At 33.6% G+C, this 20695-nt stretch overlaps 2 protein-coding genes across 5 annotated transcripts; one reads left to right on the top strand and one right to left on the bottom strand.

Annotated features, from left to right (window-relative positions):
- The first annotated feature begins 1071 nt into the window (after positions 1-1071).
- LOC108214392 (acyl-coenzyme A oxidase 3, peroxisomal) lies at positions 1072-6368 on the top strand. Of its 4 annotated transcripts, none has more exons than XM_064090826.1 (14): positions 1072-1337; positions 2364-2707; positions 3196-3313; positions 3419-3526; positions 3650-3822; positions 3903-4002; positions 4222-4296; positions 4407-4537; positions 4788-4923; positions 5004-5123; positions 5239-5385; positions 5463-5567; positions 5688-5789; positions 6041-6368. In XM_064090826.1, exons 1-14 carry the CDS (start codon positions 1218-1220, stop codon positions 6287-6289), a joined length of 2028 nt encoding a protein of 675 aa, XP_063946896.1. In that variant the 5' UTR covers positions 1072-1217; the 3' UTR covers positions 6290-6368. The 4 variants fall into 4 exon arrangements, with proteins under 4 accessions (XP_063946896.1, XP_017241864.1, XP_017241862.1 ...); XM_017386375.2 differs by having other exon boundaries at positions 1073-1508; positions 2538-2707; XM_017386373.2 differs by having other exon boundaries at positions 1073-1538; positions 2565-2707.
- A 540-nt stretch (positions 6369-6908) lies between these two features.
- Positions 6909-10300, bottom strand: LOC108214393 (protein ECERIFERUM 16). Its single transcript, XM_017386377.2, has 5 exons — positions 10176-10300; positions 9619-9978; positions 9025-9134; positions 8269-8373; positions 6909-7629 (listed from the first exon to the last, which is right to left on the bottom strand). The coding sequence occupies exons 2-5, from the start codon at positions 9974-9976 to the stop codon at positions 6991-6993; spliced, it is 1212 nt and encodes a 403-aa protein (XP_017241866.1). The 5' UTR covers positions 9977-9978; positions 10176-10300; the 3' UTR covers positions 6909-6990.
- Positions 10301-20695: the final 10395 nt, after the last annotated feature.

The raw sequence follows: 20695 nt of genomic DNA, 5'->3' as shown, positions 1-20695 counted from the left end.
TTGTTTATATAAAGTTTTTTCTATTAGATTGGTCCTGCCGGTGCTTGATGTAATCATCTATGCATTTTTAAAGAAAGCTCGTCTGCGTAAATACACTCTGCACCATTTCCTACAGAAAATGTCCAGAGTTGTGGCTAGAACATTGTTAAGATTTTCAGAGGACTATTGAAACTTATTTTATTTTATAGAAGTGTTCTCCATCTCTGTTTTCTACTTTGCTATATAGCAGCTCAAGGAGACAACACAAGCGCATTGCAGAGTAACTTTTGTATCAAGCATTAATGAGACAAATTTTTGAATTTGCTCATATCATTATTTGTTGCTTAGGGTGATGATGTTGTGCTTACTAATGTGTATATTGAGTTGGTTTTGTTGAGTGGTTAGAGATAAAGGAATACAAAGCCATTAGATGTGGATTAAACTTGTCGGTTGTTAAATAGTTGGATATGCTGCAGATAAACACATTTCAGTTTTTATGACTGAAGAGTTATCTTAGGCGACTTATTTGAAATTGAGAACTCGGCATTTTTTCCCGCTGACTAGTAGCATTAGAACAGACTTTTGCCAAACATTGTTGTAGTTTGAGCTTAAAATACAATTAGATACACAAATTCTTACACACGACATGGTTGACAGGCCACACCCAACCTTAATACCAAGATATCATATCATATTTACAAATAAATGGATGCCCACCCACACCCCAATATCAAAATACCATATTTACAAATAATTGGATGACGATGCTGAACGAACTGATATGATGGATGATGACGGGTCTGATGGAGGTGATGAAAATGCCCAAGACGAATGCAACAGTTTGAAAAAGCTAAAATTGCGAGAGATGAATATAGTAGAGAATAGAGATATAGGAGCGCAGCAGTGTTTGAAATATGTTTCGGGTTTGGGTTATTTATTGTTTTAATTTGATTTTTTCTGATAAAATGTCTCACAAAAGCCTAAGCTATTAAGAATTTGAGCTTTTTAAGGTGTAATAATACATTAGTATCACCAAACACAAAATAGTAAATTAGTAATGTAAAAATCGTATGTCAAACTTGACCAGCCACGAAATATTCCTTAGAACAAAAGTGTAAACGTAAACAAGACATCCGTCGTTGTGGCGCCAACCAATTAAGACTTCCTAACATGCCGTGCCCATTCATCATATTCGTCACATTCCCATAAATTCTCCTCGCAACAAAATTTTCTTACCAATGGATTCAGCAACTTTCCGGACCAAAGTCCTGTCCAGGCACCTCCACAACCCACAATCCCAACAATCTCTCATCCAATCTTCGACATGTCTCAGCTACTCTCCGCCCGATCAGTCGGAGCCCATCTTGTTCGACACTCAAAAAATGCGAAAACTCATGGATGGCCACCACTGGGAACACCGTGACATGGTGTACAAGCTTATCACGCAGAGTGAGTTGTTTGTGCCTAGGGATCGGGGTGGCAGAGTGTTTGTTTCGCCTGATTATAATCAGTCCATGGAGCAGCAGAGAGTCATGACTATGAAGAGAATTGAGTACTTGGTTCGACATGGCGTTTTCGATGGATTCTTGACCACGGATGAGCTCAGGAGCTTTGCTATTGCGGATGCGCTGGGTTCGTATGATCATTCTCTGGGGATTAAGCTTGGTGTTCATTTCTTCCTTTGGTCAGTTCCCTGTTTTCTTTCTCATCACTTGCTGTTCAATTATTCCTTCATTTTTGTTTCTTATCTTTAAAGTTGTCTGACAACTTGGATATCAGATAATGGGGTTCTTTTGCAACAAAACTATTTTAAAAAAAAATATTTAAAAAAATGTTTATATCCATTATTTGACCAAAAATAAGGATCTATTTCAGGAAAATAGAATCTTATAGTATACCTTATTCCTGAAAAATAGGGTTGTCAAATGACCTCAACATAGAATGATGTCTCTCTGCGATGTATAAAAATTTAAGATTTTATTCCAATTTTCCTTCCAAAAATTATCACATAAATTATCTAATTTAAAGGGATATATTATTTATGATAATCCATTGTCCTGTTTTGATAGAATATTAAAAATTAATTAAAAGAAAAACAATCCACGTGCGCAAAGGAGTAGTACTAAATTAGCACGGACACGAGACACAGAACAGAAACCTTGATCCAAGAAAAGAGTTAAAACAAAACATTCTGTCATCGCGCCAACCAATTAAGACTACACCTCACCCTCTTTATAACAAACTTCTTCACATTCGTCACATACAAGATGGACACGTTAACATTGAGGACCAAAGTGTTGTCCAGGCACTTCCTAGACCAATCTCACCACCACCCTCAATCTCTCCAACCCTCAACATGTCTCCACTATTCTTCCCCCGACGTCTCGGAGCCTACATTATTCGACATTCACCAAATGCGCAAGCTCATGGACGGCCACAACTGGCAAGACAGAGACATGATGTACAATCTCATGATTCGCAGCCAATTGTTTAATCGTAAAGATAGAGATGGTGTAGTTTTTGCATGTCCTAATTTTAATCAGTCCATGGAACAACAGAGGGTCATGACCATGAGGCGCATTGAGTATTTGTTAAGCCACGGTGCATTTGATGGATTTCTTACTGCCAAGGGACCCGAAAATGAGCTCAGGAGTTTCGCTCTTGCGGATTGTTATGGCGTGTTTGATCATTCCCTTGGTATTAAGCTTGGTGTTCATTTCTTTCTTTGGTATGCTTTTGCTGTTTTGCCCCAATTGTTCAATGGGTCTGTTTGGCCTTTATAATGTGTTTCGGTATTTTGATCTATGGAGTTAAACATGGCATGATGAAAACTAACTTTAGTGAAATTAAAACAATTTATTGTTCCGTCTGTTTTGGATATTGGAGGTTCTAGGAACCATTATTGTCTGGAAGTAGTCAGTTATGGCGACGATCACGAGATGGAAACCCTGAGTCTAAGTTATTGTCCCTCTATTCCTCCTTTGCACTATGTAATATAAGGTACCTAGCTTTATCTGATAGCCTGGGGAAGTAATTTAAACCAATTGTCTGTGAACACCCCGGTCTCAAGCTCATTTATCTGAGTGGCTTGATTTTTAGTTCGTTGATGATCTGGTTTCTACTGCAACTTATACCTGGCACTAAGATCAAGATGCCTTGAAACATTGACATTATTTTCAAGAATTCACTCATTAGCCACATTGTTTATTTGATCAGGGGCGGTGCCATCCTGAATCTTGGCACAAAGAGGCATCATGATAAGTGGTTGAGGGACACCGAAACATACAAGGTGTCAGGTTGTTTTGCAATGACGGAGTTAGGTCATGGAAGTAATGTATGTCTACACAAACCAATCATTTAGTTTGTACTATTTGAAAGTTTCGCGTTTCCATTCTTTCTGTAAATTGCCTCAACTGCCTTTGTTGTTCAATCTTTTCAGGTCCGAGGAATCGAAACATTGACCAAGTATGATGCAAGCACGGGAGAGTTTGTCATAAACACACCATGTGAGTCGGCCCAAAAATATTGGATTGGAGGTGCAGCTAATGTAAGATTTTGTATATCTAGATAATAGAAATTACAGCCAATGTACTTCCACTCTCCCTTCCAGCATAAGCTTCAGCTCAAGAGAGTAACTCTGTTGCTTTCTTACTGTTATTTTTCTATATAGCATGCAACACATGCGGTAGTTTTCTCACAACTTGAGATTGATGGGAAAAACCAAGGAGTCCATGCCTTTATAGCCCAAATTAGAGATACAAATGGCGAAATATGCCCAAAAGTTCGAATCGCTGATTGTGGCCATAAGATTGGTCTAAATGGTGTTGACAATGGTCGAATCTGGTACATGTCGTGTTATTCATATCTATGTTTGTAAGTCAATGGCAGATGAATTCAACTATGTTCCAACTTGTGATCACCAGGTTTGATAATCTCCGAATACCTAGAGAGAATCTGTTAAATTCAGTGGCTGATGTTTCCCAAGATGGCCAGTATCTTAGCACAATTAAGGACCCAGATCAGGTAACTTGTGGTTGTCCGGACCAGAGAATTTGAACATTCATGTATCTAAAGTTTTTTTTTTTTTTTGAAATTTAAATGATAAGTAAGACAAGCGATGACCCATTATAAAAACTCTATACCTTGTTAAAAGAACTGAGTTTAATATATTACTAAAAGGTGTTAGTTTCTGACATTCAACTGATATAAAGCTCACCAATTGTAAGTGTCGATATATTTCAGAGGTTTGCTGCATTCATGGCGCCTTTGGTATTTGGTCGTGTAACAATTTCATCCAGTGCGGTTTACTCAGCGAAGGTGAATAGCTTAGATAACTATATATAATGAGTTTACTTGTTTGCTTATTATCTAGTTTTATACTCCCTTTTTCATTATTTAAGCTGGATTATGAGCTTATTTGTTATCAGATTGGTTTAGCAATTGCCACAAGGTACTCATTGACAAGGAAGGCATTTTCAATTACTCCCAATGGACCTGAAGTACTTCTTCTTGATTATCCAAGTCATCAAAGGCGCCTGCTACCTCTTATTGCACAGACGTAAATACCTCAAATCTGTGAAAGTTTTTTTAAAGTTCTCTTCAATTCATTCAACTAGGTTATAATGTGATTTTGATAAACATTTCTTGGCCATTGAAATGAGAGGAAGATAAATTTACTCACTGTGTGAAAGTCAGCATGTAGTAATCAGTAAAGACAACTTCATATTGGTTGAGTTTCACTTTTACTGTCCTTATTTTGATGGATTTGTCGCTGTCCTAAGCCGAATAAGCTGCTTGTTGTGATACAGATATGCTATGAGTTTTGCTGGTAACTATCTCAAAAGGCTATATGTGACGAGGACTCCTGAATCATATAAATACATTCATGTTGTTTCCAGTGCTTTTAAGGCTACATTGACCTGGCATAACATGCGGACTCTACAGGTTGTAATGAAAATCTACAATCAAGAGTAAGTTAGATTTATAGTGGCCTCCTTACTGAGCTTTACAAATGTTTGAATCAGGAATGTCGTGAAGCCATTGGGGGACAAGGTTTGAAGACCGAGAATCGTATCGGTCAGCTTAAAAGTGAGTATGATGTGCAATCCACCTTTGAGGGTGACAATAAAGTCCTTATGCAACAGGTACTATGAGAATTAATTTGATTGACTATTTTGGTAATCAGCTAATCAGTTTTAGTCTTTTAACTTTCTAATATATAAATCCAGAAACTTTAATAGTTTGGTTTTTTAAATGTAGGTTAGCAAAGCTCTTCTCTCAGAATTTGTTTCTGCTAGAAAGAAAAAGAGGCCGCTGAAAGGGTTAGGCCTGGAGCACATGAACAAACCTTGTCCTGTTATTCCATCTAAGCTAACAAGTTCTGCACTCAGGAGCATTGACTTCCAGGTAATAGTTCATTAGTACTTTGTCTTTTTTTCTTTGTTTGGATAATGACATCTGTTGCTCAAAATTGATCATTTCAGATAGAGATTCTTTGCCTGAGAGAGAGGGATCTATTGAATCGGTTTTCTGCAGAAGTTGCTGAATACCAAGCACAGGGAGTGAGCATAGAAAAAGCGTTCACTTTGGTGAGTGCATTTATTGTTCAATGTTCTGGCATTCGGTGCTATTTTACTCTCTATAATTTTTTGCTGCTTTTTTCCGCCCCCTGTTTCATATCTCCCACACTTTTCCTTTGTTTCTTAAAGACTTATCAGACTGCTGAAGACCTCGGCAAGGCCTTTGCAGATCTGGCGATTTTGAGAACCTTCTTAGAGGCTGAGTTAGCTGAATCAACTGGTGAATTAAAGGTACTCAAAAACCTTCATTAAATTTGCAAAGTTCAATTAGGTTTAGTTCCTTTGTGTGTAAATGGGTCATAAAACTATTAGTGACTGCCTAGATAGTTTTATCTCTCCTCCACTCTTTCTTCACTAGTCTATATCTAACCAGCCAAAATTGAAGCATTAGGGTCTCAGTCATCACTGAATTTCAAGGCCATAGAGTTACACTAGGAAACTGATGTCTTAGTATATCTAAACAGTGCCACCATTTTCAACAGGACATTTTAAGCATAGTGAGATCCATGTATGTAACTACTACCCTGGAAGAAGATGCAGCCTTCCTCCGATACGGGTACTTGTCAACAGATAATGCTGCTGTAGTGAGGAAAGAAGTGACAAAACTGTGCGGCGAACTCAGACCCCATGCACTTGCATTGGTGAAATCCTTTGGAATACCAGATGCTTTTCTGAGCCCTATAGCATTTGATTGGGTCCAAGCAAATTCTTGGTCTGCAGTACGAAACTAGTTCTGATTTCTGCCCTTCAGATGGGACTACTTTTGTAACCAATACTACATGATCTTATAAATAATCAGCTGTTGTCATATCCTTTTTGAAAGCAATTACATGCGGACACTATTCTAAAAATTTCTGATTAATCCTTACAAAAAATCACCAACATACCGATTACGTTTAATCTTCTTTTGACTAAAAATTCCTGATTTATCCAGTAAATCTCCAATAATTCCCCAATATCTGAATTGATAGATCAACCAATTAGTCCCGAATTCTTTGTCGCAGAATAAAGTTCTTTGTTTTTTAACCGTCTTTTTGGGTTTAGGGATTTTTCTTACTTTTATACAGCTGTAAACAGACAGCATTCAAGAGAGTACTAGTTTAAGAAAGATTTGTTGTAAAATTGTAAAAAAAATTACCGTATATATTTGTACCAAACCATGCTCTACCTGCACACCGGTAAGTTGGTGCCTTTAATCAAAACACATTTTTACCAACAAAAAAAAATATCCTTTTGCCAGTTAATACCATCTGAGTACATACAAGATCATCCGGTTTTCGATTTGTTGGGCATATGTTTGGATTTTCTGTTCTCTTTTCTATATTTTGCGGTTACTCTAGTAATCGACAATTGACGGAAATGTCTACAATTTAAACAAAAACAAGCAAAAATTGGGATCCTAACAACCCTCGGCAAGGATAGAAGCCACAGTTTAAATTGTATCTAGCCACGAGTCAAAGTCATCTAATAGTTTTGACTTTGTAGGGGCCGAAGGGGATGGATGAACATCAAAAGAAGTCTTTACATCATTAGACCATGTTACAGTATCTTGGTTGATTCTGTTTGATGTTTCGTTTAGGAGGTCATCTAGCGAATCATCGAGAGTTAATGCCGCTTTAGATTGATCTAGACTGTTCTTCACACGAGTAGAAACCAATTGATCAGTTGTAGTTTCTTCTGACCATATGGTTGAACTGCTGTATCGGGGCCCTTCTTTGAAGAGAGTAGATCGAGAAGTATTTGGTTCAGAAAATGAATCCAGGAGCACATCGAGCTCTGCTTCTGCGTCTGCCACCTTGAATCCAGAATCACTTTTGTTCTTAACTGATGCAGGTTCAGTACTGAGCGGTCTTTTAGACTTTGGCATGGAGCTCTTATCAGATCTGCTTTCGGATTGTAATAGATTTTTAAGAGAATGCTCAAGATCATCAATCCCTTGGACCTCAATCTCCCCATCAATTTCACTAGCTCCTTTAGATTTTTCAGAAGAGGTTACATTAGTTGTTTCACTTAAAATTGGAACTGCACTCGTGCAAGTGTGGTCACGACTTGCTTGTAATTCTTTAGTGAGCTGTGATACAAGAACACAAAGTTCAGTATAATATTGATAGATATGAAGAGTGGAACATTTTAATATTGCTCGCAAGTGCATAAACTATAGCCAAACTAAAAAATCAAAGCTATGAATGTGAACATGTATAAATCCTACCAGTAACAGCATCTCTTCCATCCTATGTGCAAGTACATATGAACCGAAATCATTTGCAAGAAGCCTTAACAAAAAAAGGGCACACTCGAACTCAAAGTATTGTACCCCCCAACACATATGAATCATACCTCTAAGATGATGTAGAAATTGTATACTACAATTTTATGCATGTACTTGTAAAAAAAAAATTAGTTTGCACCTTGCAAAAAGCTCCCACATTAGATAGTACACTTAAGTGAGATCTTATACTTGAGACCTTAAGATCCATATATGGTTAAAATATTTCCTCACAGCACTAGAGGAATGTTCATGCTTGCCACAAAGAAAGGATTACAACAAATCATTCAACACCTTGTTGCATTAACTTGTTGTTCCATAAATATATATATATCAGATTGTCCTGGCCTCCTGGGCCTGGGGTATCAACTTACTTTACCTTGGATATATCAGACTGTACTTGGACAACAGAAAAGTAAAACTAAAAGTAGATTACAGCCTTACCAGCTCTGGAGGTAGAAGATCTGCTTCCATGAATAGCCTTTCTGATAAATCCACTTTTGCGAGTTGTTCTGCAAGAGCATTCAAATCCATTGAAAGAAAAGATGCCTAAAATTTTAGCAGAAGAGAAAGGAAGTCAATGTCATGTAATATGAAGCAGAGGAAAATAGTGGAAGCTGCCTGAGTACTTGAAGCAAACAAAAATATCAACTAATATAGGAACAAATTTAGCTAAATAAAACAAACATAGGATCCTGAACCATGGGATGAATGTAAATACAATGCTACCAGTTATATTATTGTATATCTTCCTTCTACTTGTTTAATATTATGCGTTCATTTAAAGGTTCTTGGACTCCTTAACCACATCTTTCCTTGTATTACAATTACAACACACAGTTCAGCACGACCTAGGGACAGGCAAAATCGGGAATCACCACAAACATCAGAATATTAAACAATCATATATGCATATATGTAGAATGCTCCTTTATTCTAAACACAAATTCCTAATGTCAATCAAAGTGTGTCCCAAAACAACTATCCTATCAATCATATGATAAATGATGTGACACTTCAGCATCGACAAGAAGGAATACAAGGGACAAAAAAAGGTTAAAATATAGATCAAATGGTTCTCCAGTAAGAGAAGACAGGCCACACCATAATGATATAGAATACATATAGACTATAATGATAGTCCTGCACTATATATCTTGTACTAATGATATCACACAACATCAGAAAGTATTAGCGCACCTCTTGAACCCCACTTGCTTTGTCCTCTGATAGAAAGTCATCTTCGGCAGCCCATGACAGAATATTTTCTCCTCTAACAGAGAGCAACGAACCTACTTGCTCTCTAAAATCTATGTGAAAAAAGTAGGTGAATATCAGGGCAATTCTTTCAGATGCGTATTCGGATTCAGTACAACAGAAACAGTGGAATCCAGTTCATTTTCTTTGATTTATGGGATTAATAATCCAGGTATTGGCATGTCTGCTTTAAATTTATACTATGTAAATTTGTTTACTACGTCACTATAAAGTGAAAACTCCTCAAGTCATCCAATAGACAAATTATGATCATCATATTTAATAAGATTAATAATACCAAAAAAGAAAGTAGCTTTTAATAGTCCCTAAAAAATAACTAGAAACTGTTAAAGAAAAGATTATGAATAGAACAATTTCAATGATCGAAAATGAAACAAGTAACTGTAAACTGTAGAGAGACCCAATATAAGAAACCTTGCAAATAGACATATCCTCAGTGTAAACTAGCCCCAAACAAAATCAATACAAAAAATATACTTGATACCAAGCCAATAATCTTACAAGTGCATAACACACCTGAAAAATCATCATCAAACGAAGGAAAGCTCCCCGGATAATTTGCCTGGGCCTGAGCCTGAGCCTTTGCTTCGGAAATCAAGTAAGCATAATCCGACCCCTTACTTTTCGGCACAAGAACATCACTGACTTGACTCGTGCTCCCTTGAAAATCCAAATCATCCTCGTCTTCATATCGATCCCAGTTCGATGGAAGTTTCTTAGAACCTTTAAATTGTTTGACATTAGGCTTTTGCGAGGCGGTTCCTCCAACACCAACACCAGCTGAAGGAGCTTTGGATGTGGGTTTAGGATGATGCTTCTTATTAAGATGTTGAGTGTGTGCTCTTTTCGACTTTGCCAAAGATTTAGCATCCATTACTAATTCCAAGTAACAAATAAACACATATGTTATGCTAAGCAATATATAGAATACAAAAGCAGTACTAATAACACAAACAACATTCCACCAAGAAATAACTAAAAATAATGCTAATAGCACAATTAATATTTCATAGAACAATTGATAAGTTCTAGGGTTTCAATCAAACGAATACATAGTGGAGTTATGATGATACCTGCTCAGCTATCACACCCTTAATACAGATATTGCGATTATTCATCAGAAACTATCTTTCATTGCCTCTCGATTGAAAAGGTTCGGGTCAGATCAGGTGAAGCAAAATGTGTTACATATAAGGCCCAGTAGTCTTAGCAGTTAAATTGTAGTTCAGCTTTGGCCCAATTGTTTTCACAAATGGCCCAAAAAAAAACTTTGTTAATAGTCTTTTAAATCTTTTTGAAACCCATGTATTTCATAAGAGGTAATAATAATTGCACCCCCTAACTTCCGTTCAAAGTATTCTACTTTAGAAAACTCTAACTCGCAACCTCACTATTACATTTCAATAACGATACACACTTTCTCTGTTAAATTTCATTAACTTCCGTTAAAATACTTTCTTCGTCTCAATTTATATGTCAATTTTGCTTTTCGAGGAGTCAAAATGACTAATTTTTGACCAACTACTAGAAAATATTTATTTATTATTTTGGGAAATAGAAAGTTACATATTAAAATAGACTATATTTACTTTTTGATAATATTTTTTTTAAAATTTCTGTTTAATTAAGTTATCCAAGTCAAAATGATTTTACATATCAAATGATTGTAAATTTTTAGTGATATGTGTATTAAGTACTTAAAATATACATTATTTTAAATATAAAAAATAAATATTATGTGATATTTATTATAAATATATAAATTTATATATTAAATAATATATATATATATATATAGGCTCATGATCAAATAGAAACCACTTTTAAAATAAAAACTAGAAACCAATACAAGTTAGTGATATCCTCAGTACAATTTAGTGATATTCTCTTTACGATTTAGTGATATGTGTTGCACGAATTAGTGAAAACTTGCGGAAACTGCCCAGAATTTCTGAATCTGTTCTAGTTGCCGATTCAGGTGGTGGTTGCGGTGGTGGAGATAATGGAAGTGAAGGTGGAGATGGAGGTGGTGGACATGGAAGGAGCCTTTAGCTTTGTCCGGCAGATTTTTGGCAAAGATCTGGAATTTAAATCGGCATTAAGCTAGATATACGGTACTGTAGGTGAGGAAGACCGAGGTGGAGGTGATGACGAAGGTGCAGGTGGAGGTGGAGATGGGTGTGGAATGGAAGGGGCGGTGGAGGCCGGAGGGGGGTTGGATTTGGTGGTGATATAAATAATGGAGGCCGACATGGAGGTGGTGGCTATGGAGGGTCGGGCGGCATGGAGGTGGAGAGAGTAGCAGAGACTTGGCGGGGGTGGTAGGGTGAAGCTGCCGGAAGTGGGGTGGAGGGTTGGTGGGTTGGAGAAGAAGAAGGAGAAAGTGGGGTTGTTTGAGAATTTAGTGATATTCTCTTAGAAATTTAGTGATAGTTTCTAGTTTCTAGAATAAGGAGGTTTCTATTGGAGTAAAACTCTCTCTCTATATATATATATATCTAGGGTTGAGTTCTAGAGAGACCTCCCTGATCAAGAGACCCAAGAGACCACCATCTACACCGTTGATAATTAACTATTTTAATAAATATGTTTATACATATAATAATGGCAATCATGTAATTGTTCTGAAAATTTAAGGGCGTTATCATGTATCTGTTGTATTGTACAAGCTGTATATCTTCATCTTATATGGAATTAACGTGAAATTAGGGATTTCATTAATGACAAGAATATTTGGAAATCAATTAATATATTTAATCAGTTTTCATGCGTTATAATACACAATTTATACCAGCGATTTTAATAATACTCGAGATTCTTGTTGATGATGTATTTTACATACTCGAGATTTTTTATAGTGTTTGTAATGAAAATTTTACATGCTTGTGGCCCAGATTCTATTAGGTGTTTTAAGATTTTGTTTGAATGACTAATATGTTTTGATAAGCATAAATCCTTATACTATAACCATCTTTTAATGTCTGTGTTTTGCTGATGTAGATAATTACAGGAATGGCTTCATCATTATGAGATTTGAGCTCGTTAGTTTGGTAACCAGATGGAATCATGGGACACCTAGTATATTATTTTGAGGTCTGGTCTTTGCTATGAGCGTAAGAAATTATGTCGAACATAATAGAGAATACTTTAGCAATTTGGAGAAATGGCTATCATCTTGATCAAGAAGGAAGCATTGTTTTGATGATATACATCATATGGCCCAGTATAGATTGATGGACTTAGTTTGTGTTATTCATAAAGTCAAACTGAGTTCTTGATAGTGTACGTGTGATGAATTGTCTCACTTTCTTGTGTAACAAAGAGTGATTCACTCCATGTTTTTGTGGGTGATTTGTTCCCAAATGGTACCAAGAACAGGAGGTGAGGCTAGAAGTGCCTGACTTTTGCAGTAGCTCGATAGTTTTTTTATATAGAATCTCCTGAGTGTTTTATAGATTCTCCTAAGTGTTCTATAATACTCTCCAGTAATGTTTTTAATGTACCATTTAAAAATTCCATATTAGATTAGGGATGATGGCATTTTTTTTTAGTGGAACTTGATTGATCTAATTATATTTAATTTTAGGAGACCGGCTAGATTAAAATCAATCATGTATATTTTTTCTATTATAAATAATATGACTGTATATCTAGTAGTAGAATCTATAAAACCTTAATAATTATTCTCGTAGAATCTTGCATAAAATTTTGTCTTGATATTATTCCTTAAAATACAGAAACCAATTTAAATTTTTCATTCGACGAGTTTTGTTTATGCATCAACTATATAGAACACGTAACAGAATCTTACCTAAAACATGATTAAAAATATATATAATTTCAATTTTTAAACAACACTGTAAAGAACACTTTAAAGAACACTTGAAAGGACTCAAATGAAAAAAAATAATTTATGAGTGAACAGGTAAAGAATACCTTGCAAAAAGAATATCTAAACGAATATTTTAATAAATTTCAATTTTGTTACACATATATTTTTAGTTGTTTAGTCTTCATATATTTTTTAAATATTTAAACATTTAAATGATGAATAAAATATTTTCAACATTTTAGGTATACATCACTTTGCAGAACACCTAATAAGTATATGAATATTTTTCTTTTATAAATCTAAATTTTCGACAACTCTTTTGAAGAACACTTAGGCCCTGGCAATACACATGGATTTAAACAACACTTAAAAGAACTCATGTACCAAACATATATGAGCCATTGTTAATATTTTATTTTTAAATATTAATATGTAGCTAAAAAACTTTTATAACTAAGAGAACAAGAATAAAAGATCATAAAATATTATACAATATTTCGTAGAAATCTGATAAGCATAATAATTATACAAATATTTTCATAGAATAACAAATTGAAATACACATACATTGTAAAGAAGCCCCTTAAGAAAATATTGTAAGCGATTAGTGTAATAATTTTCAATTTTGTAGCACTTATATTTTTTATTATATATTCTCTATAATTTTGTGTAAATATTTAAATATTTTAAACAAACTAAATATTTAAATATTTCTAATATATATAAAATATACATGCAGCACTCTAAAAAACACTACCACCCAATAATTACACGTACGAATATTTGATAGAAATCTAAGTTACCAAATATATAGTTTTAAACAACACTTTAAAGAAAACCTAAGAAAAAAAATTAATTTATGAGTAATCACGTTAAAGAACACTTGGCAAAAAAAAATCTAAGAAAATATTTTAATAAATTTCAATTTTGGTACACATATATTTTTAATTGCATAATCTCCATAATTTTTTTTAAATATTTAGTTATTTAAAATACGAATAATTTTCTCATATAAATCTCACTTAGAGATACATATGGTTTTAAACAACACTTTGAAGAACACCTAAAAATACATATAAATTTAATAACACTTAAGCGAATCCACTCACTAAAAAAATGTGTAAATAATTTAATTTTAAATATTAATATGTAGCTAAAAAACTTTTATGACTAAGAGAACAAGAATAAAAGATCATATCATTATACAATATTTCATAAAAAATCTGATAAGCATAATAATTAAAAGAATATTTTCAAAGAATAACAAATTGAAATACGCATATACTTAAACAATACTTTAGAGAACCCTCGTAGGAAAATATTTTAAGCCAATAATGTAATAATTATCAATTTTGTTGCACGTATATTTTTAATTATATATTCCTATAATTTTGGGTGAATATTTAAATATTTTAAGTGAGACTAAAATAATTAAATACTTTAGATATACATAAAATATACATACAACACTTTAAAGAACACCTGCCACGAAACGATTTTACGATATTTGATAAAAATCTAAGTTATCAAAAAAACTTAATCTACTAGTGAAAACGTTAAAGAACACCGCGCAATAAAAATATCTAAGTGAATATTATATAAATTTCATGTTTAAATAAATCCTGTAAGAAAAATATTAAATTTTATCTCGATATTATATTTATATTTTATCTTTCTAATTAAATTATTATTAAATTTTATCTCAATATTATATTTATATTTTGTTTTTTTTAGCTTGTTAAATTTGTTCAGGTGCTTTAGAATTAGTAGAACATTAAGATTCAAACGAGTTTTAAACATAAGTTCTACAAAGTATTTGTTAGGATCAATTAAGATTCTAATGAACTATTCTTATAAATGTTCTACTATAATTAACTCCTATTATATCGAAAAACTTCCGTCCAATTTTTTTTACATATGTTCAATTATTATCATCTAATAAGTGTTCTATAGCTACCTTTTGAAGCACGATGTCAACATCTCTTCACAATCATAGCTAGCTATGCACGTTAGCTACAATTTTCTTTTTGTCAAAATTTTAATATCCCTAGATCATCACAGCCTTGAAAGTTTTCATACTTTCTACTTCGTTAAGTTTCATCAGAAATTCATCCATCAATAGTTCATTTGCAAATGGCCTCTCATTCGATTATGTATCCAGAGATGTTGCTACAAAATTATCAAAGTATCATGAAATCTTTGTGGGTTCCCAGAAGCTGTGAGACAATTGAGGAATTTTATGTTTTGTTGAGTTTTCACAACCTCTGATTCAGAAGGGTTAGTCCTAAGTTCCTTCCATGTATCAGCAACCTTCTCACTTTTCTTATGTATATGGGTATTCTAAGCAATTCTTCCCACTGCACCACTAAGATTTTTAGATATCAATTCCAGAGCCTCAATTCCAATAACAAAATCACAGACTATTCTCACGTCAATAACAAAACCAATCATCAAAATGAATTTAATTTTTAAAAATCAGCAAACTCCAGGATAAATTTCAAGTCAAAAGACTAGGGTTCATCATCACCTCGCTGACGATTCCTCTCATAAATCTTTCATTCTAAACAACAAAACTTAGGGATGATTTGAGTTTCAAAACTTGAATGAGTTCCAAAACCAATTGTAATTAATAGATTGAAAATATATGGAATCATTTAAATGGAGAAGTTGAAATCGGATATATGGCAACTATTGGAGGAATGTGCTGGATATTGTTACGCAATCTTTTCAGATATGGTAAGCTCAATCAATCAGAGACAAATTAAATTTATAAATACGTATGTTACATGTATGCAGATTTTGTATTTTTAATTTTCCAAATACTGCCCTTCTAGCTTAATATAAGTATAAATACTAATTGATATGTAAAGAATCTGGACCATAGGATGAGAATGAAATCAACGGTAAGATTCAAGGTCTCTCGGGTCTCTCCTAAACCATCGGTCTCTTTTGAACCTCCCCCTATATATCTATATATATATATATAGGGACCTATTCTACTACAAACTAAAATAACCTAAAAACCTACAAACTAAGCCCAGCCCAAGTCATAACCCAATCCACTACTGCCTAAGCCCAAAACTAAACCCAAAAGAAAATTAACGATACATAGCTAAATCAAAAACAATATAGATACAACGTATACGCACATTACAGTTACAGAGCATTACTCTTCCGCACTTTTCATCTTCACTAAGGTAAAAATCACTGAACATTTGTTCTAAATCACAGCGTCATCTCCGTTGTTTAGTGATTGTTCTGTGTTTCTGAAGCTCAAACTTTCTACAGGCACAAATTTGAGACGAGGCGAGAGCGAATCAAGCAACGAAAGCACAAACAAGCAGAAATTTGTGTCAAATTGTTTATATGGTGTGTTTTCTATGATTTTTCAGTGATTTAACTATATAAATTGTATAGAAAATGTTTCGTAGTGATTGCATGTCAAAATTTCGATGATCCTAGGGTTTCAAATTCAATTAGTTGTTATTGTTAATACTTGTACATAATAACAACTAAACATCATATCTCAACTTCAAACTTTATGCAGGTACAAATTTGAGGCGATGAGAGTGTCAAATCAAGCTATGAAACCAAAAGCCTGCAAAATCTGTGTCAAGTTGTTCATACGGTATATTTCTACATTTTTTTAGTGATTTAACTACATAAACATGTATATAAATGTTTTACAGTGATTTGCTGTTAATATATCAATGATTCTAGGGTTTTTGATTCAACTAACTGTCATTATTTATGTTTCTCCATAACAGCAGTTAGCTCTATTTAAATCATTCTCAAAGCATAAATTAATGGCTAGAACTAGCAGGAGGTATGTTGATTAATGTTTTTAGGATAATTTTTGCTATTTTAGAAATAATTTTGTTATTGCATGTTTATCCTTATAATTTGACTGTTTATAAATTGTGATTTGTAGTTTGTATGCTTCTGATTTGCAGTAGTTATGCTTGTCATTTGTAGTTTATATGCTTTTGATTTGTAGTTGTTATGCTTGTGATTTGTACTAGTTCTGTTCTCTAGTGATTGTAGCCTTGTATTAGACAGATTATTAGTGATTTATAGTTTTATAGTAATTGTAATCTTCTATTAGAGATAGAGTATATGTGGTAATCTTGTATTTGTGATTGTACCTAAATCAGTTTTGCACGAAGTACATTAGTTGTTTCCTCTGTCTAAATAACCAATTGACGTAGATTCTTAATTATCGTTTTAGGCATAGTTGTTTAATTAAAAAAAATAATATTTTCATATTCTAAAATATTTTAGTTGCTGATGTATGGACTACTTAATAGAGTGATTAAAGTGATTCTTATATAGTGAGTGTTGAAGATGACTTCTAGGGGGTGGCTGATGGCCTGGGGGGGGGGGGGGGGTGATGGTTTCTAGGGGGGGTGATGGCTTTTGGGGGGGGGGGGGGTGATGGCTTCTAACTGTCATGTTTTGTTTTCTCTAGATTTTTAATTATCATTTTAGGCATATTAGTTGTTTAATTAAAGAATACTATATGTGCCCATTTATGCTTTATAGTTACGCTTATTGACATAAAGAATGGATAAATATAGTGATTAATGTACTTGATATTGTGGGAAACTTAGTGATTCAACTGATAAAATTAGTGATTAATGCACTAAATATGCTGAAAACTAAAAATATTTTAGTTGCTGATGTATGAACTACTAAATATAATGATTGAACTACTAAATATAGTGATTAAAGTGAGTTATAGCGACTGTAAGATTATTTTATAGCAGAACATTACATATAAATTACTCAAGGGGTCAAGGGGTGGCTGATAGCTTCTATGGAGGGGGTGATGACTTCTAAGGAGCGTGATGGCTTCTAGGGGGTGATGGCTTCTGAGGGGGGGATGGCTTCTTGGGGGGGGGGGGGGGGGGTGATGTTGTTTTGGTAGAATCTAATACTTGCATACTTCAACATGTCAAATTTGACATGTTTGTTTAATTCGTTTTCCGAGAATCTTATCGTAAGATGACTTACGATATATCTTTGTGGAACTGCTTCTTTTGCAATACCAATTTGTTTAAAAACAACATGATATTGTGCCGTGTCTGTTTTGGTTGATTGTATAGTTATATATTTTAGTGATTCTGATAAGTGTCCTCTGATCCTTTTTTTAACTTGGGCATGAATAATAGTGATTGTAGGCTTATTTTATAGTGATTAATCCACTAAATAAGGTGAAAAAACTTAGTGATTGTAGTCTTGTTTTACACTAATTATAGGCTTTTATTATGGACAGACCATTATTGTCATATAAACTATTAAAATACAGAGTGATTATATGTCTATGGTGAATTGATTGTAGCCCCTAGGTGCATCATGACATATAGGAATTTAGTTTTTATTTTGTGGTTTTTATTGGAGTTGTTTATAGTGGTTCATTATAATTTTGCTAGTGGCAAATCATGTAATAGATAGTTCTACATGTCAAAAATACAGAACATTATTGTCATATATATTACTAAAATACAGACTCGGTGGGATGATGACTTTTAGAGGACAGATGATGACTTCTAGGGGGGATGTAGTACTTGTTGTTATTTTGTCATTTGTATTCAAATAGTTTTTACTGGAGTTGTTTATAGTTATTGTTTTATTTTTGTTAGTGTCAAATATTGTAATCACATATCTACATATGTCAAATAATGACATGTATGTTTAATCTCTTTCCGAAATTCATGTTTGCAGGACATAGACCACAGCTTAGAAGAAGCTCCAGAATAAGACAACAAAGTTTTCCCAAAAGTACAAGCACATAACCAATATATCTTGTACAATCAAGTAGTGCTTCAGAGCCTGATGGTCAATTTTGCCATCTAATCTTCACAAACGTCTCAAGAAGAAGATATTGCAGTGACTACTCAACGAAAGGCTGATAACAAGAAGACAATCACATTTGCAAAAAACCTTACCACCACTCTCGATGAAGCCGCCCACAACAACTAATGATTGTTTCACCAACTACTTTTGATGAAATCCACAACGACAACTTGACAAACAATGATTGTTTAAGAACTAGTTAGCTTATTTTTGTGAATGCTTGACAAGCAATGATTGTATGACAAATTATCTTGACAACATTGAATGAAGCAATTATTGGATATGAACTAGTTATTCTATTAGCTTCACGGTTAATGAATTGCTTTTGTCTAAAATTCTCTTTTGTAGAAAATGATAAGTGACACTATTGATTCTGCATCAACATTATAAAAAAAATGATTCTATCTTGACTATATTCAGTTTTTTGTGTTTGTTAATGATATTTTGTGGCTAAAATTTATGTATTCAAACATCATACGCAAACAAATATAAAAAAACAACCACATCATTAATTATTTATATTTCAACCATAACATTCATAACAGAACTTGCTAATACAATGATAATAAAAAAAATAGAAATTCAATGTAAAAATAGACAAAATTATTGCTAAAAACAATAACAACTATAACCAGAAATTTAGTGATCACAACTAATTAGTTTAGTGATTAGACATTAACATTTTACTAGTTGGCCTGTATAATTTTAGTGATTACCCAATTTATTTTTTACTATAAACCATCACCATTTCTTATATTGAAATCAATCCCAAACACAAATTAAAAACATACCAATAAACTAAAATAATACCTCCACATTATATATATTTCAAAAGCATAACAAAGTATGACCAATTTTGTCAATTAAAACCAATTTAAAGATATCAACAAGTACTGTGTTCAAACTCTTAAGTACTGTGTACAAACAAACAAAATTAATACAAAAAATGAAAATTAAGCACCACTCTCTTCAATCCGTGCTTTCTTCTTCTTCTTCTTATCACAAGTTCTGGAATCATGAGTTGTTGCACCGCATTCTTTGCATTTTCGAAATCTTTTTTCGCTTTAGTCACTGTCTTTTCCCTTTCACTTATCAACCTCTTAAAGTAATTACCTTTGTTCATGCAAATATTTGGTGCAAGAATTGTAATATCTCCTGAAGGCTGCTCACCAATCATTGCTGCCATGTGATCCTTATTCGTCAAATTACTACAATTATCATCAAACTCAGAACTGAGCTGAATTACAGTACTATGCACCTGATCAAGCTTGTCCAAATCCATTCCAGCCTTATTAACTACCTGCCGAAAGTCTAACCATATATTTGTCTCTCCTTATTCACTAGCTAGAGGATGGTTATGTACATGAACGAAAGACAATAAAAAATACTTGTTTGGGAACATGTATTTCATAACCAATCTCGCTTTACAACCACACCTTTTCGACACAGTACGCCTTTCTCTACACTCACTGCCATTCCTCCTACCAATATTTGGCTCAACGAAACCTTCACAACTACAAACAAAATGCTTGAGTATTATAGTACCATCATCAGCTCTCTTTTTAGTTCCCTTCCGAACATCAAACCCTCCTAAACGACCACAAGTCTTGTAAAATAAGAAGGCTTTATCCAAGCTGTCATGAACTTGATTGAGGAATGGTATACACTGTTTTTCACCAACAGACGGTGAATAATATCTCCTGCCACCAGGAGACAGTACATAGCTTGATATTGAATCATCATAATCACTACAAGAAGGATCACAGCTAGCAGTCGAACTACTAACACCAGACGAATCACCACATATAGAACCTGTGATATTGAACATTTAAAAATTTAATAAAATTATCAACTTAAAAACTACAATTATAGAATCATATATTCATTCACAATGAAAGACTACAA

Source organism: Daucus carota, chromosome 3 (genome assembly GCF_001625215.2).
Source record: "Daucus carota subsp. sativus chromosome 3, DH1 v3.0, whole genome shotgun sequence".
NCBI classification, from domain to species: domain Eukaryota; kingdom Viridiplantae; phylum Streptophyta; class Magnoliopsida; order Apiales; family Apiaceae; genus Daucus; species Daucus carota.
Note: the sequence above shows the minus strand (reverse complement) of the source record. Positions and strands in the feature narration are given on the sequence as shown.

Coding starts and splice junctions, on each gene's coding strand:
- LOC108214392 (XM_064090826.1), top strand. CDS start 1,218: ATGGATTCAGCAACTTTCCGGACCAAAGTCCTGTCCAGGCACCTCCAC. Junction 2,708..3,195: donor GGTGTTCATTTCTTTCTTTG/GTATGCTTTTGC, acceptor TTATTTGATCAG/GGGCGGTGCCATCCTGAATC. Junction 4,297..4,406: donor GTGCGGTTTACTCAGCGAAG/GTGAATAGCTTA, acceptor ATTTGTTATCAG/ATTGGTTTAGCAATTGCCAC.
- LOC108214393 (XM_017386377.2), bottom strand. CDS start 9,976: ATGGATGCTAAATCTTTGGCAAAGTCGAAAAGAGCACACACTCAACAT. Junction 9,135..9,618: donor GTTTGATGATGATTTTTCAG/GTGTGTTATGCA, acceptor TTTTTCACATAG/ATTTTAGAGAGCAAGTAGGT. Junction 7,630..8,268: donor ATCTTCTACCTCCAGAGCTG/GTAAGGCTGTAA, acceptor CTTGTATCACAG/CTCACTAAAGAATTACAAGC.